This window comes from Mus musculus, chromosome 4 (genome assembly GCF_000001635.26).
Source record: "Mus musculus strain C57BL/6J chromosome 4, GRCm38.p6 C57BL/6J".
In the NCBI taxonomy this organism is placed as follows: Eukaryota; Metazoa; Chordata; class Mammalia; order Rodentia; family Muridae; genus Mus; species Mus musculus.
In genome coordinates, this window is record NC_000070.6 from 138234172 (window position 1) to 138248431 (window position 14260).

Here is a 14260-nt window from a genome sequence, read left to right on the forward strand (position 1 = left end):
AAATAGCCTCATGTCTGTTTCTGCAAGTCTTCTTTCACTGACATATTTATCACGGTTGTTTTTCTTTGCAGGCCCCAGTTGTTGAAGAATGCTCTGCAGCGAGCAGTAGAGAGAGGCCAGCTCGAGCAGATAACTGGCAAGGGTGCTTCGGGGACATTTCAGGTTAGCATCTGAAGAAAGGTCACTTGTCAAACTGCTTCTCAAACTGTTGAAGACCTTCAAAAAATGGTTTTTTTCTGTGTTAACATCTATTCGTGTTTACTAAATTAGAAATTAAAACTCAGAACCAAGCATACTCAGGCCAAGGGAGACTGAGGGAAGAAGATTTCAGATTCAAAACCAGAATGAACTACATAGAGAGGCCATGTCTCAAGAAATAAAAAGAATTAGCAAGATAACAAAGTAGGTAGAGGTGCTTGCCGGATGACCTGAGTTCTGTCCCCAGACCCACGTGGTAGAAGAAGAAAAGCGGCCGTTGCTAGGTTAGCTCTGACCTCTCCATATAATAACCCAGCAATAGATGAGTGTGATAATAAGATTTAGAAAAACTGGACACCTGACATTGTTTTATTTTCTGAGACAGGGTTTCTCTGTGTAGCCCTGGCTATCCTGGAACTCACTTTGCAGACCAGGTTGGCTCAGATCTCCCTGTCTCTGCCTGCTGAGTGCTGGGGAAGGCTTATACAGTAGCTCTGTAAGCTGCCCCAGTGCAGAGTGCTAGGCTGTAGGAGCAGGAGAATCATGTTGGAATCCTGGCTTTGTGCTGGGGTGAGGGTCAAAGACAGCTTGGGCTGCTTGACACCCTGTTTCAAAACCAAGACAAATTGTTTTTAAGTCAATTCACATAAAAATAGTATTAACCAGTGGCTCATGCCTTAAATCTAGCACTGGGAAGGCTACAGCAGGGGAGTTGCCATGAATTCAAGGCCAGTCTGGTCTCCATAATGAACACAGGACTGCCGTAGATACATAGCAATAAACTATCTCAAAAAGTAGAAAACAAACAAAATCCCACAATACTAGACCCTTTACATGGTAAATAATGTGTTTCTTTTTCATGAAAATAGCTATGTCTTCAAAAAGTTGATTAAGAGAAATAATTATTACGTTTTTGCTAATGTTTTTAATGTCTTACCTTAAGTTGTTTTATTTATTGTCTTTTCAGTTTATGAAGAGAGGCCAGCCTTATGTAGAAATAGTTAATGATAGATAAGATAATGATAGGTAGATAAAATAAGTTTAATGATAGATTTAAGATATTTATGGATATTAGTTCTTGATACTACAAAACTCAGTAAATAGTAGATTATTTTAGCAGCTTTGTTGATTTAAGTTAAAATTTATGATGAACGCATTTTTGGTAAATTTTCAGTGGTACAACTGTCTCCAGAGCTCCTGCTGCCACCCTGGAAATATCCCTGTGGCTATTTCAGTCACTTGTAATCTTTACCTTAGCTTCAGACAGCCTATAGGGTCAGCTGGCCCTTCTTCACATTTCAGAAGAAATTATTCCTTTTATATTTTCCCTATCTACTTAGGATAATGTCTGAATTTTTCCATGTGGTTGTAGCCACGTGTGAGTTGCATATTTGGAGTGTTTCTACTTTTAGTTAATTATGTATACTGTCTGTGAACGTTAGACAGAGTGCCCTGTGTAAATACATGCTTTCTTTCAGTGAAGTCAGTAGCTAGGATAGACTAGCTAGCCAGAGTGAGCAAGACTGCACCATTGACAGAATCTGTGCTTTCTCAACTCTGCATCACCAGCCTTGTTAGTCTGCTTCCTACTAGTCCAGCTTGCGGAGGTGAAGTTTCTCTTTTGAGGGTTGGTTTTTTTGTTTGTTTGTTTTTTTAAAGACTTATTTTATTTATATGAATACTCTGTAGCTGTCTTCAGACACACCAGAAGACAGCATCAGAACCCATTACGGATGGTTGTGAGCCACCATGTGGTTGCTGGGATTGAACTCAGGACCTTCAAAAGAGCAGTCAGTGCTTTTACCCGCTGAGCCACCTCTCCAGCCCATGAAATAGTTCTATAAAGAACTCTTGCCCATTTTAAAAATTGGACATTTGTTAGGAGCTTTTTATTACAGATGAAAGCCCTTAGTCAAATATAGAACTTGAAATGTTCTTTTTTAATTTTGTGGCTGTTTACTTCTTTTACTTTCTATGCAAGACTCATGTAATCAGGCTAGCCTTGAACTTTATAGTTGAGATGACTCTGAACTTCTAATCCTTCTGTTCTTATCTCCTAAGTCTTAGGGTTACAGGCATTTGCCACCATCACTGGTTTATGGGGTACTGATGTTTGAATACAGGGCTCCATGTATGCCAGACAAGCAGCTTACTAAATGAGCCTTGTTCACATGCAAGGTTGAAGCCAGCCCTGTCTCAAAAAACAAGTAACCCAATACTATACAGCATTCCCAATTCTTTTCCTATTTGGCTAATCCCCCACCCCCTCAGGGTTTTTGTGTGTAGCCCTGGCTGTCCTGGAACTCATTCTGTCGACCAAGTTGGCCTCAAACTCAGAGATCCTTCTGCCTCTGCCTCTGCCTCCCAAGTGCTGGAATAAAGGTGTGCGCCACCACATCCAACTTAGTTGTCACTGATCTTTACTTCTTAGTCTCAGCCTGGAATTAGGCCGTGTAATTTTATGATCCCCTAGATATTTATCTGTTATTCATGGCCCAAGGCATAAGGATGTCCGTCCTTTTGGGTTCAAAATACCTATTGTTTTAGGAGGGTTGGAAGGGTTAATGGGAGAAGAAAATACCCAAAAGAGGGTCAGGACTCCTCAGTAAATTGAGACCTGGTGAGGGAGAAGAGAAAGCCCCTGACCTGACAATTGATTGTAAACTGTATCTGTGCTGAGGCAGGAGCCGACCCACCTGGTTGGTGCAGAGGAGTCTTGTCTTGACCTCCTTGGGAGAGTCTTGTCTTGATGCTTTTCTCTTCCTCCTTGGGAAACAGCTGAAGAAATCAGGGGAGAAGCCCCTGCTGGGTGGAAGCCTGATGGAATATGCAATCTTGTCTGCCATTGCTGCCATGAACGAGCCTAAGACCTGCTCCACCACTGCTCTGAAGAAGTATGTCCTGGAGAACCACCCAGGGGCCAACTCTAACTATCAGAGTAAGTCAGAGCCCTGTGCGCTTGACTGGGGCTAGCCGGTATTCTCCTGGCGAGGACAGCTGCTGATGCTGAAGCAATAATCACTGACTGAGGAGTAATCAAGACGAGGTTTATGCTCTGTAAAAGACTTTTATTTGTGTGTGTGTGTGTGTGTGTGTGTGTGTGTGTGTGTGTGTGTGTGTGTGTGTGTGTGTGTGTGTAAGAAAAAGAGAGTTAGAGAGAGAATGCCACATGTGTTCTTGTACCTGCAGAGGTCAAACATGATATAAATCCCCTATAGCTAACTAAAGTGATAGATGATTGTGAGTTTGATCCCTGACCTCAGGGATCTGGGATTGAACTCAGGTCCTGTGGAAGAGCAGAAAGCACCTTTAGCTGTTGAGCTGTCTCTCACAGCTTTCATTTTTGAGATAATGTCTCATTGTTTCACCTTAGGCCTCAGCTTTTCAGGTGCTAGGTTTACTGGTATTACTGGTTGGAGATTTTTGTTAATTTGCAACTACCCCAAATCAGAGGTTGTTATTCACTTAAATCCTATAACAAGATGTATTTTGTCTCAGTAAATTACATTTACCCAAAGTTGTGCTTTGAAATTGGACACTAGTCAATAATTCAGTACTTAACATTCTCTCACATATAGGTAGAGTGTGCCAAAGTTGGCATCTTATTAAGAGCTACTAGATTGCAAGGGTTTAGCATAAAGAATATAGACACTCTATAAACAACAGAAACTACAAACTAGTATATTTTATTTAAGTAATTTTTGCCTTATGTGATAGTACATGCTACTGGGACTTGTCCTATCAACATCTCTTTACTTGTCCCAAGTCCTGTTCCTAGTACTTGGGAGGCTTATGTGGGAAGATCACTCAAGCCTAGTAGTTTGAGGCCAGCTTGGTAATAAAGCAACATCCCATCTCAGTAAAAGAAATATAATTTGAAGTGTGTGAGTTTTTGTTGTTTGAGAGGGGGTTTCACTATGCAGCCCTGGATGACCTAGAACTTACTGTGCAAACCAGGCTGACCTCTAGCTCAGCAGTCCACCTGTACTTGAAATAAAGGCATGTGCCTAAAGAATTATCTTTTTTAATACACAGTCTTATTGAGTACCCTTGGCTGTCCTGGTGGTGGTGGCACATGTTTTTAATCACAGTACTTAGGAGCAAGTGAGAACTACAGAGAGCTACAGGGCTGTAGAGAAGAGGGTGGGTGGGAGTGGGTGCTGGCTGACTTTGAACCTGACATCCTCTGCTCTAGCCTCTCAAGCAGCTAGGCTCACACACACCACAACCAACCAAGAAGCCTCCTTAGCAGGGTTTTCTTTTCACTTATATTGGGGCTGGTCTTTTGTTTTTTAAGGAATTGGGGTTTTGTTTTGTTTGATTTTTTTTTTTTCCCCAAGATTGTGTAGCCCTTGCTGTCCTGGAACTCACTCTACAAACCAGGCTGGCCTCCAACTCAGAGATCCACCTGTCTTTGCTTCCAAATTCTGGGATTAAAGTTATGTACCACCACAGCCCATATCTGAGCCTTTTTTTTTTTTTTTTTTTTTTTTGAGACAGGGTCTCTCTGTGTAGCCCTGGCTGTCCTGGAACTCACTCTGTAGACCATGCTGGCCTCGAACTCAGAAATCCACCTGTCTCTGCCTCCCAAGTGCTGGGATTAAAGGCATGTGCCTCCACTGCCTGGCGAACCTATCTTTTATTAATGGAATTATCTTCTTTTTAATGTTTTATCTTGCTTATTTCTTTTGTGCTATGGATAGTCGGTGTGTTGCTGTGCATGTGTTCTGGGGTTACAGATGCACACTGCCAAGTCTGCTGTCTACTTATGTGCTAATAGAACTCTAAGGTGATAATTGGTGTCTAACCAGAGGTTACGTGTTAGATGCTTGAATGAGTGGATGAAATATTTAGATGTAGAACTGTTATTAACCAGTTATGTGGTACCCAAGAACAAGACCTCTAGACTCACCTGTTTCCTTTTTCGTTGAAAAAAAATTTGTGTGACTCAATGGATTCTAATGTTTCCTTTTACTTTTTCAAAATAACTTGCCATTTATTGGCACAAAATAATTGTTTTATGAACTAATTATAATTAATGCAATCAGGCACAAAGGACTATACTAGTTCATGTCTGTGGTTAGTGTTGACGTACTTTGCATTTAGTTGTGATTAAGTGACCAAATCTGAATATATAAACTTTTTCTTCCTTGAATTTTTTTTTAAGTGCATTTGCTGAAAAAAACCCTGCAGAAATGTGAGAAGAACGGGTGGCTGGAGCAGATCTCTGGGAAGGGGTTCAGCGGCACCTTCCAGCTGTCCTTCCCCTACTACCCTAGGTGAGCGCGCCCAGGCTGAGGCGCTGGCCACGCTGTGCTTGGATCTGCTCCCCACTTACAAGCCTGGGTTAACATAGCTTGCCTCGTTCCCATTACCCTGAACTGGACCTATCTGAAAATAACGACTACCAAGAGATCTCACTAGAGTGGGCATTCCTGCTGTCTTGACATTGCTGTTGCTTAGCCCGTGGTTCTTAGACAGTCATTGGATGGCCATTCTTTATCTTTTTAAGTAATAGCAACAGTCAGATTGCCAGAGACTTAAATACTAATTAGTCACCCAGAAAATCAGATGTGGAGAGCCTTCCCATCTTCCACGAATCATAGCTGCCTTCCTCAGACTGTCCCTTATGCATGATGTGGTTAACTGTCGAGCAGTAGCGGACATGAAGCTCCTAGCCGCACATCTTCCTGTGTTGGTGCTAGAACTCTCCTATGGTCTTATTAGTAAGATGCCGTAGCCTGTGCTTTAGTAGCTCTGCACTGACACTTTCTTACATAACTATTCTTAAAAACATACATCAAATAGTAAACTGAATAGTCGGTCACATACATGTTTTAATTTATAGAAATACTGATAGAAGAAAGTTTAAAAAGAGTTTAGGGGATACAATTCTTGCCCAATTTCTTTAAAACTTTGAAGAGTTTTAGTCTTATAGTTATCTGCCAGTATTGTGAAGGCAAAATAAGGTCATTGTTCTGTAGACCATTCACTGCTGTGTCTTGGGGAGATCACATGGCAGACGGTTAGTGACTGCTTACTAAATAGTGACACTCCCTGTTACTAAATGATGGGAGGGAGGGCGGGAGGGGATGAAAGCATGTGGAACCTTCCTGGATTTACGGTGACTTTGTCCATATGTTCAAACAGATAGTTGTAGTCTAACTCGACATTCCTGAGGGCCCGGACAGCATCTCAGTCCACATTATTTTCCTCGTCCTGTGAGATGATGTTTTGCTTTCCTACCTCAGCCCAGGAGTTCTATTTCCGAAGAAAGAATCCGGTGGCTCTGACGATGAAGATGAAGATGACGATGACGATGAATCATCAGAAGACTCTGAGGATGAGGAACCACCACCCAAGAGGAGGTGTGATCTGAGGAAGCTACTGAGACGGATGATAAATCTCTCAGAGCTGAAAATGGAGTTGGGCTTGTAATTCCAGATATTAAGGAGGAGACTGAAGCAGAGCTGGAAGTTGATGGCCAGTGGGGGCAGCTTATTGAAACACCATCTCAAAAAGTAAAACAAGGCCTGGGGACATAGGTCAGTGTAGGGTGATGAGTCTAGAGTGTGCCTAGTATCACTCAAAAGCATTGCTGAAAAGCGGGGCTAAGGGTAGGAATGTGTTTTAACCATTTAATATCCTCAGGTTCTTTGAGTAACATTTAAACTATCTTCTCCTTTCAAAATTCAAGGACTCTAAACTTCAGGCATTGTGAATACATAATGTCTTTTTCTGGTCAAACATAGTATAAATGTTTGAGAAATCAAGGCAAATTTTTTTTGTTTTTTGTTTTTTTGGGATTTTTTTGTTTGTTTTGTTTTTCGAGACAGGGTGTAGCCTTGGCTGTCCTGGAACTCACTCTGTAGACCAGGCTGGCCTGGAACTCAGAAATCCGCCTGCCTCTGCCTCCCGAGTGCTGGGATTAAAGGCGTGCGCCACCACGCCCAGCTAAGTTTTTGTTTTTAACATAGTGATTTCTATGTAAGTGATTTCTTTAAGCAGAAGGAGATTGTCCTAGCAAATGGCTTTCTCCTGTACTCAGTGATACATTTATTCTTGTGTTCTCACAGCTTACAGAAGAAAACACCAGCCAAGTCCCAAGGGAAGACAGCCTCCATGAAGCAGAGAGGGTCGAAGCCTGCGCGGAAAGTCCCGGCTGCCCAGAGAGGGAAAGTGAGGCCGCTGCCTAAGAAAGCTCCACCCAAGGCCAAGACCCCTGCCAGGAAAGCCAGACCCTCTCCCTCAGTCATCAAGAAGCCTAGTGGGAGCTCCTCCAGAAAGCCCATAGCCAGTGCACGAAAGGAAGCGAAACTGCCCGGGAAGGGCAAATCTGCCATGAAGAAGTCTTTCAAGACAAAAAAGTAAATTTTATAGGGAAAAGGGTATCATGATTGAATTCAGAATCTTACTTTATAAGGTCAGTGTGCATTTGTTCTAGTTATAATGCTTTTAAATTGTACTTTTTCTTCCCATGTGAGCATTGTGGGAAGGAATGGACACAGAGCAGCGTAGACATTTGTGAGCTTCGGTGCTGTTCAGTGCCTGCTTCTTCATCACCTTAATTTCTGCCATAACCTGGACTTCGCTGACTGTGTGACTGCCCTGCTCCCTCTGTTCATCTTAGCCCCAGCCCTCGTCCTCTTTCTGTGATCCGATTGAGGATTTTTTCCTCCTTCAAGTTAATTTAAACAACTGCAGAGATGTGTTTGTAGAGCACTTAGAGGTCTGGGGCTGGAAGTCCAGACGGCGCAGGAGCAGTGTTGGGAAGGCTTTGCGTCCTGCCTGCAGACTTGCTAGAGCTGTGGTGATTAACCCTGGCTGTTGAATCACTCCACTGACCAGTCTCCAGCTTGAGTCGGGGACATGTTAACTTCGGAAAGAAGCCCCCGTCCCTGCCATCCCATAGATTCTGAAGGGCTCCTCTCCTCCGGTCACGCTGACCAACTGCCAAGCTCGCTTTGCTGCCCAGAGCACTGTCCCCTCACAGCAAGCACAAGTTGTCTGCACCACTTGGTTTCTGACTGAAGGGGAAGTACAGGACTACATGGAATCTGATTTCTGGTGTTGCTTATTACCAAAAATGACAGAATATTCTTGATCAAATGTCTAGATATATTTTTAATATTTGGGGCATGAGTTGTCCCTGTTTGAGAGTTCCCATTACTAATGTAGAAATGTTAAATGGTAAAACATAATTTGCTAAAATGACCAGTTTTCAGATTCACCTGTGCGTGTGCCCCCCACTCCCATCCCACCCTGTTCTTTCCATAGAACTTTTGATATCAGGCAAACGGTTTCCTTTTTGAGATATTTTAACAGAGAAGGGGTGGGGGAGAAGCAGATGAAGCTGTACTACCCAGCCCTCTTCTTGTTTGTATTTGTTTAGGGTTGTGAGGTTGTGTAAAATAGTACTAGCTTCTTACTTGAGAACTACAGTTTCTGCTTATCATTTATTCTTCCTTGTGGCACTTAATATTTTAATTGTCTTAAGCTTTTTGATGTATATATCCTCTGGCCCCTTACATGCTGCCAGAGGAGAAGGTGTTTGTTTGAGATTCATTCCACTTGAAGTGTCTCCTGGGATCCCCACAGCTGCGTATGGCTGGGAAATGGACTTAAGGCTTGGGCTTGAATTGGTGGCTCCTACCTGTGAGGTCCCATCGTGAGTCACTGGGATTTGTGTTGCATGGAAGGCAGTCTTTCCTGTTGTAAATCTTCCTTTTTTATGTACAAATATTTTGAAAAATATGAATAAACATGAACTTTTAAAAGCTGCTGAACTACAGCTTAGTGAAAAGTTTCCAGTACCTGTCCTGCAATCTCTCCTCCTGCAAGGGATACCATGGCTTCCTTTTTCTTTTGAGTTCTTACTTTGATGGTCATTTATTTTATATATATGAGTACACTGTAGCTGTCTTCAGACACACCAGAAGAGGGAGTCAGATTCCACCAAAGAGTCATCTTAGGGGCTGGAGAGATGGCTCAGCATTAAGAGCACTGTCTGCTCTAACAGAGGACCTGGGTTCAGTTCCCAGCATCCATATGGTAGCTCATATTTGCCTCTAACTTCAGTTCCAGGGTTTCTGACACTCTCACACAGACATACTTGCAGACAAAGCACCAATGAACATAAAATAAAAGCAAACTTGTTTTTTAAGAGAGTCATCTTGAGGCTGTGGTGGCATACACCTTTAGTCCTGGCACTTAGGAGTCAGAAGCAGGCTGATCTCTGAGTTCAAGGCTACCCTGGTCTTTAGAGTGAGTGACAGCCAGAGAAACCCTGTCTGAAAGAAAGAGGGGGTGGGGGAGGGAGGGAGGGAGGGAGGAGTCATCTTTATTGAAAAACTTTTCTCAACATCATAAGAGCCTAGTTTTTTGTTTTTAATTAACATACAAAATTCAGGTTAGACTGGGGAAAAAAATGACAGCACAGTTACAGACAGTAGCCCACCACAGAGATCTCTCTCTCTAGAAAGCTTGAATTCCTCATATGTGTGCCAGGGACTGGTTACTCATAGGGTATTGTTAGCTACCTGAGCCAACAATTCTCTGCTCTTATGGAATCAAAAATTGCAGGTCGGTTTTTCTGTGTTATACAGTATTGCTTGTACAGAGGTTTGCTGACTGCTCAGCTGGCCCCTGCCCCATACATCAGACACTGTAACTTGTACTATGAGAAGCTGGGGTCATGTAAGGTCTCTCTCTCTGCTCTGAATGCGCCTTAACAAAAGTTTAGGGTAGGACAGTCTGCTTTAACGTCCCAGGAAAGGTAAAGACTGGATCACTCAGCTCCAAAGGCCCAGCTGTCCAACACATACACTTTCATACCTGACAGAGAGGCTTTTGATTTCTGTTTTCATCTGTGCACTCTGCAGAAGACATTTACAGACTTTACTTTTGTGTTAAATGAGAAGAGAAAACGCAGGAGGTGGGTGTCTGGCCTAATGGTCTGTCTGGTTTAATAGTCTTTCATAGACTCTGAAGTCGCCTGCTCCAAAGTGGTTGAAAAATGAGTCTCTGAAGATGCTGGAAGCAAGGTGGTTGGCTTAACTTGTATTCTCAGAGACTCATTATTACTTTATTCCGTAGTAATGTGATAAAGGCAAAGTTTATTAGCACAGGTTAGACCTAGTCCACATGAGCATAACTGCAGGAAATCGAGTCCTGTATACACCCCAGAAAGGACAGGCTTGGTGGCCCATGCCTGTCAAGGCAGCAGTGGGAGCTGTTTGCATCATGTCTGTTGACAATAGTTTGAGTAATTTATGGAAAAACAAGATCTAAATAAATGTAACCCTTGGATATAAACTTGGCTTGTCCATTAATTGTTATGTAAACTTGTTACTTAGCTTTCTCTTGCTGTAACAAAATAGAAATAATCTCTAAGGAGGAAAGGCATTAATTTGTGCCTTACTGTTAAATTCCTGTCATAGAACACCATGACCAAGGCAACTTAGAAATTGTTTAATTTGAGCCTCAATGGTTTCAGAGGGTCCAGGATCACCATGGCAGAGAGCATGACAGCAGCCACTGGAGCAGTGGCTGAGAGCTCACCACCCCCCTCCCCCCAAGACAGGGTTTCTCTGTGTAACCCTGGCTCTCCTGGAACTGACTTTGCAGACCAGGCTGGCCTCAAACTTGGTAATCCACCTGCCTCTGCCTCTGCCTCCCAAGTGCTGGGGAGAGCTCACATCTTGATCCACTAGCACAAAGCAGAGCACTCAGTGTGAGTAGCATAGGCTTTTGAAACCTCAAAGCAGACCCTGATGACAAACCTTCAGCTATGTCGCACCTCCTAATCCTTCCCAAACAGTTCTACCACCTGGGGAGCAGATATTCAAATATATGGGCCTGTGGGGGTTCTCATCCAAAGCCTCACAGCTTAGGCTCTCAGTGATCGGGCAGGGCAGGGCAGGGCACACCTCCTAATTAACTTCCTCCCACCAGACTGCTACCTTTTAAAGGTTCTGCCACCTCCCAACTACCTGAGCTTTTGGAAGAGCACATACCGAACCCCTGAATAGAAATTTCTATAATAGTACCAGTGTTTATATGCTGGCTTTGTGCTGTGTTATCACGTACCTAGGCATTCTCCATTTTATGGGTAGAAAATCAAATTCTATAGTATATCACAGGTAGTTGGCAAAGGTGGAGTTACCACCTGTGTGCTTTTTCTTTTTAATTACATTTTATTAGTGTGTGCGTCCATGTGCTTAGGGTGCCCGTGTGGAGATCAGAGGACAACTTGGAGTTGATTCTCTTTCTACCATATGAGATCCAGGCAAGTGCTTTTCCCCTTTGTGACATCTCACTGGCCTCAAATCCATGTACTTTGTTTTGTTTTGGTTTTTTTTTTTTTGGTTTTTCGAGACAGAGTTTCTCTGTGTATCCCTGGCTGTCCTGGAACTCTCTCTGTAGACCAGGCTGGCCTCGAACTCAGAAATCCGCCTGCCTCTGCCTCCCAAATGCTGGGATTAAAGGTGTGCACCACCACACCAGGCCCATGTACTTTGAATACAAAACTATTTTTGACTGCTTCCCCCTTGACTTTTCTTTTTCTTTTAAGATTTATGTGTGTAAGTACACTGTCGCTCTCTTCAGACACACCAGAAGAGGGCATCAGATCCCATTACAGATGGTTGTGAGCCACCATGTGGTTGCTAGGGATTGAACTCAGGACCTCTGGAAGAGCAGTCAGTGTTCTTAACCTGAGCCATCTCTCCAGCTGCCCCATCCCTGGACTTTTTAAAAGTTTTGTATTGTCCCAACATTGTCTCCATCCCTACCCTGGAAGGCAGTGTTCATGAAGACCAGGAAGGGATATCATCTTAAGGTAGGGTGGCTCGATACAGATCCCTGGGTGCGCAATAAAACTCCCTATAAAACAGACTGGCTTTGAGCTTGCAGTGATTGTCCTGCCTCTGCCTCCCAAGTGCCAGGATTCTAGGCAATGACCCCACATTGAACTTCACTGTAGCTTTTAACAACTGTCAAATTTTACTGGGAAATACTGTCTGCTTGGCTCTCAGGTTTTTAAAAGACTTAAAAACTTGTTAGTGGGAATGACATACAGTCTGGCCTCGGATCCCACTGGAGCTGGAGTTACAGAAGGCGGGTGTGAGCGGCCCTGCGTGAGTGTTGGGGACTGAACTCGGGTCCTTTGCTCTTAACCACTGAGTCGGCTCTTCATTCCTGCCTCTAAGGTTTTTTTTATAGGACTGTTCAGACACTTGGCCACTCTCAGGCACTCACTCTGGGATGCTTTCTGTGTGGTGCTCATTCACGTCTTACTCCAGAACCACCAAAAAGGGGCTTGTTTTCCATGACGCTTAGCAAGAGGAGTTCCAGCACACAGAGGTATCCACTGAACAGCCCTGAGCTGGAAGGGTAGCAGCCGGCCATCTCCTGCCGGTCTCACTCCACTGCACCGTTCTGCAACCCGGGATCTGATGAGCTTCTTGTCAGGCATTCATCTCTTACTTTACCTGTCTGTGTAAGCCAAAGTTGCTGGTAACATACGGTAATGAGGAACTGGGGCAATGGCTCAGCTGCCAGGCAGCTCTATGTGAGTTTCCAAGGCTAAGCCAGCCCCCTCGTCAGCCTGGATCAAAAGCAGGGCCAAGACCAGAACTGAAGCTGTTTGGTGTGCAAGCTACAAAACAAAACCATGTCTTTAGTGGCTTCCGTTTTTTCAATGTCCGCGTTAGAGAGTGGGCTGGGTACTGCACATTCTTCCTGTGGGAAATGCATCCCCAGCTGCTAAGTTTCTGGGAAGAAGCCCACCCCACCCCCCTTTTCAGACCCCTTCCTTTCTGCTGGGAAAGTATGAGACCCGGTTGGACACGCGGCATCTGTCCTGGGGCACCGCCTTTCCGAGGTACTTGGCATGCAGGAGATGCATCACACAGCTCGGGAGCCGGCTGGCGAGCAGCTTCCTGCTGATGTGCAGTTACTCCTACACACATTCGTCAGCTGCCAAGCGCAGAGCCAGATTCGGGGATTTTGGATAAAAGGAGAGATTGTGAGAGCAAGCTCCCACCTGTGTGCTTTAGTGATTACCGCTGACTCACAGGAAGTAACCATGACTTGCAAGGTGAACACGGATGCATTTGGCAATCATGACTCCCACCCCAGCCCGCCCTGGCCTGACTTTTTTATGTCATCTGTCTCTGTGCTTAATATGAGTAACTCCAGGCTTCCTGCACAGGTGAGTCATACAAGCAGTGGAAATGCTGCTCCTGGTAGCGGAGAGCTTGCTGTTTGGAACGCAGGAATAGACGTGGCGGCTGAGATAGTGACAACTGCTTCAAGTTACGGTTCTTAGTGGGACTAGATCAGCTTGCCCAGAGATGGCTGGCACCTCCAAAGTTTCTCACCTTTGATGCAAGCCTTGGGGCATGAAGTGGGTTTTGTGTTTGAATTTCATGTGTATGGGTGTTTTGTCTGTGTATGTTTGTATATCACATGTGTGCCTGGTGCCCAAGGCAGCCAGAAAGATGGTGTTAGATTCCCCCTAGAATGGGACTCACGTTGTGAACCACCATATGGGTGCTGGCAGTAGGAATTGAACTTGGAACCTCAAAGCCATTGAGCCTCTCTCCAGCCTATAAGGTGTTTTATTATTATTACATTTTGGTTGTTATTTGTGTGTGCACATAGAAGGTTGTGGACATTTGAAAGGCAGGGGACAACTTGTAGGAGTCGTTTGTCTTCTTCCACAGCATGGGTCCTAGATTGAACTCGGGTCATCAGCCTTGGTAACAGGTAACAACCCACTGAACCACCCTCCCTGGTTTTTCTTTTATCCATGGTGGGGATTGAACTTAGTCTTGTGCATGCCTGAGAAATGTTCTACCACTGACATATGTGACAGCCATGTTTTCCTTTCTTTTTATTCTTTTTTTCTTTTTTTTTCCTTTTTTTTTTCTTTTTTGATTTTTCAAGACAGGGTTTCTCTGTGTAGCCCTGGCTGTCCTGGAACTCACTTTGTAGACCAGGCTGGCCTCGAACTCAGAAATTCACCTGCCTTTGCCTCCTGAGTGCTGGGATTAAAAGT

At 44.0% G+C, this 14260-nt stretch overlaps 1 protein-coding gene across 22 annotated transcripts in view; it reads left to right on the forward strand.

Moving 5' to 3' along the window:
• The window catches only part of Hp1bp3 (heterochromatin protein 1, binding protein 3), a 28214-nt gene extending 17702 nt beyond the window's left edge, over window positions 1–10512 (forward strand). For 11 of the 22 annotated variants that reach the window (XM_030253223.1, XM_030253220.1, XM_030253219.1 and 8 more), the window contains 5 exons: window positions 72–162; window positions 2977–3136; window positions 5366–5477; window positions 6450–6566; window positions 7275–8989. In XM_030253223.1, coding sequence (XP_030109083.1) covers window positions 72–162; window positions 2977–3136; window positions 5366–5477; window positions 6450–6566; window positions 7275–7569 — 775 coding nt within the window. In that variant the 3' untranslated portion in view covers window positions 7570–8989. Of the gene's footprint in view, window positions 1–71; window positions 163–2976; window positions 3137–5365; window positions 5478–6449; window positions 6744–7274 lie in introns of all 22 variants that reach the window. The other 11 variants (NM_001285478.1, NM_010470.3, NM_001285479.1 and 8 more) reach the window with 3 other exon arrangements.
• Window positions 10513–14260: the final 3748 nt, after the last annotated feature.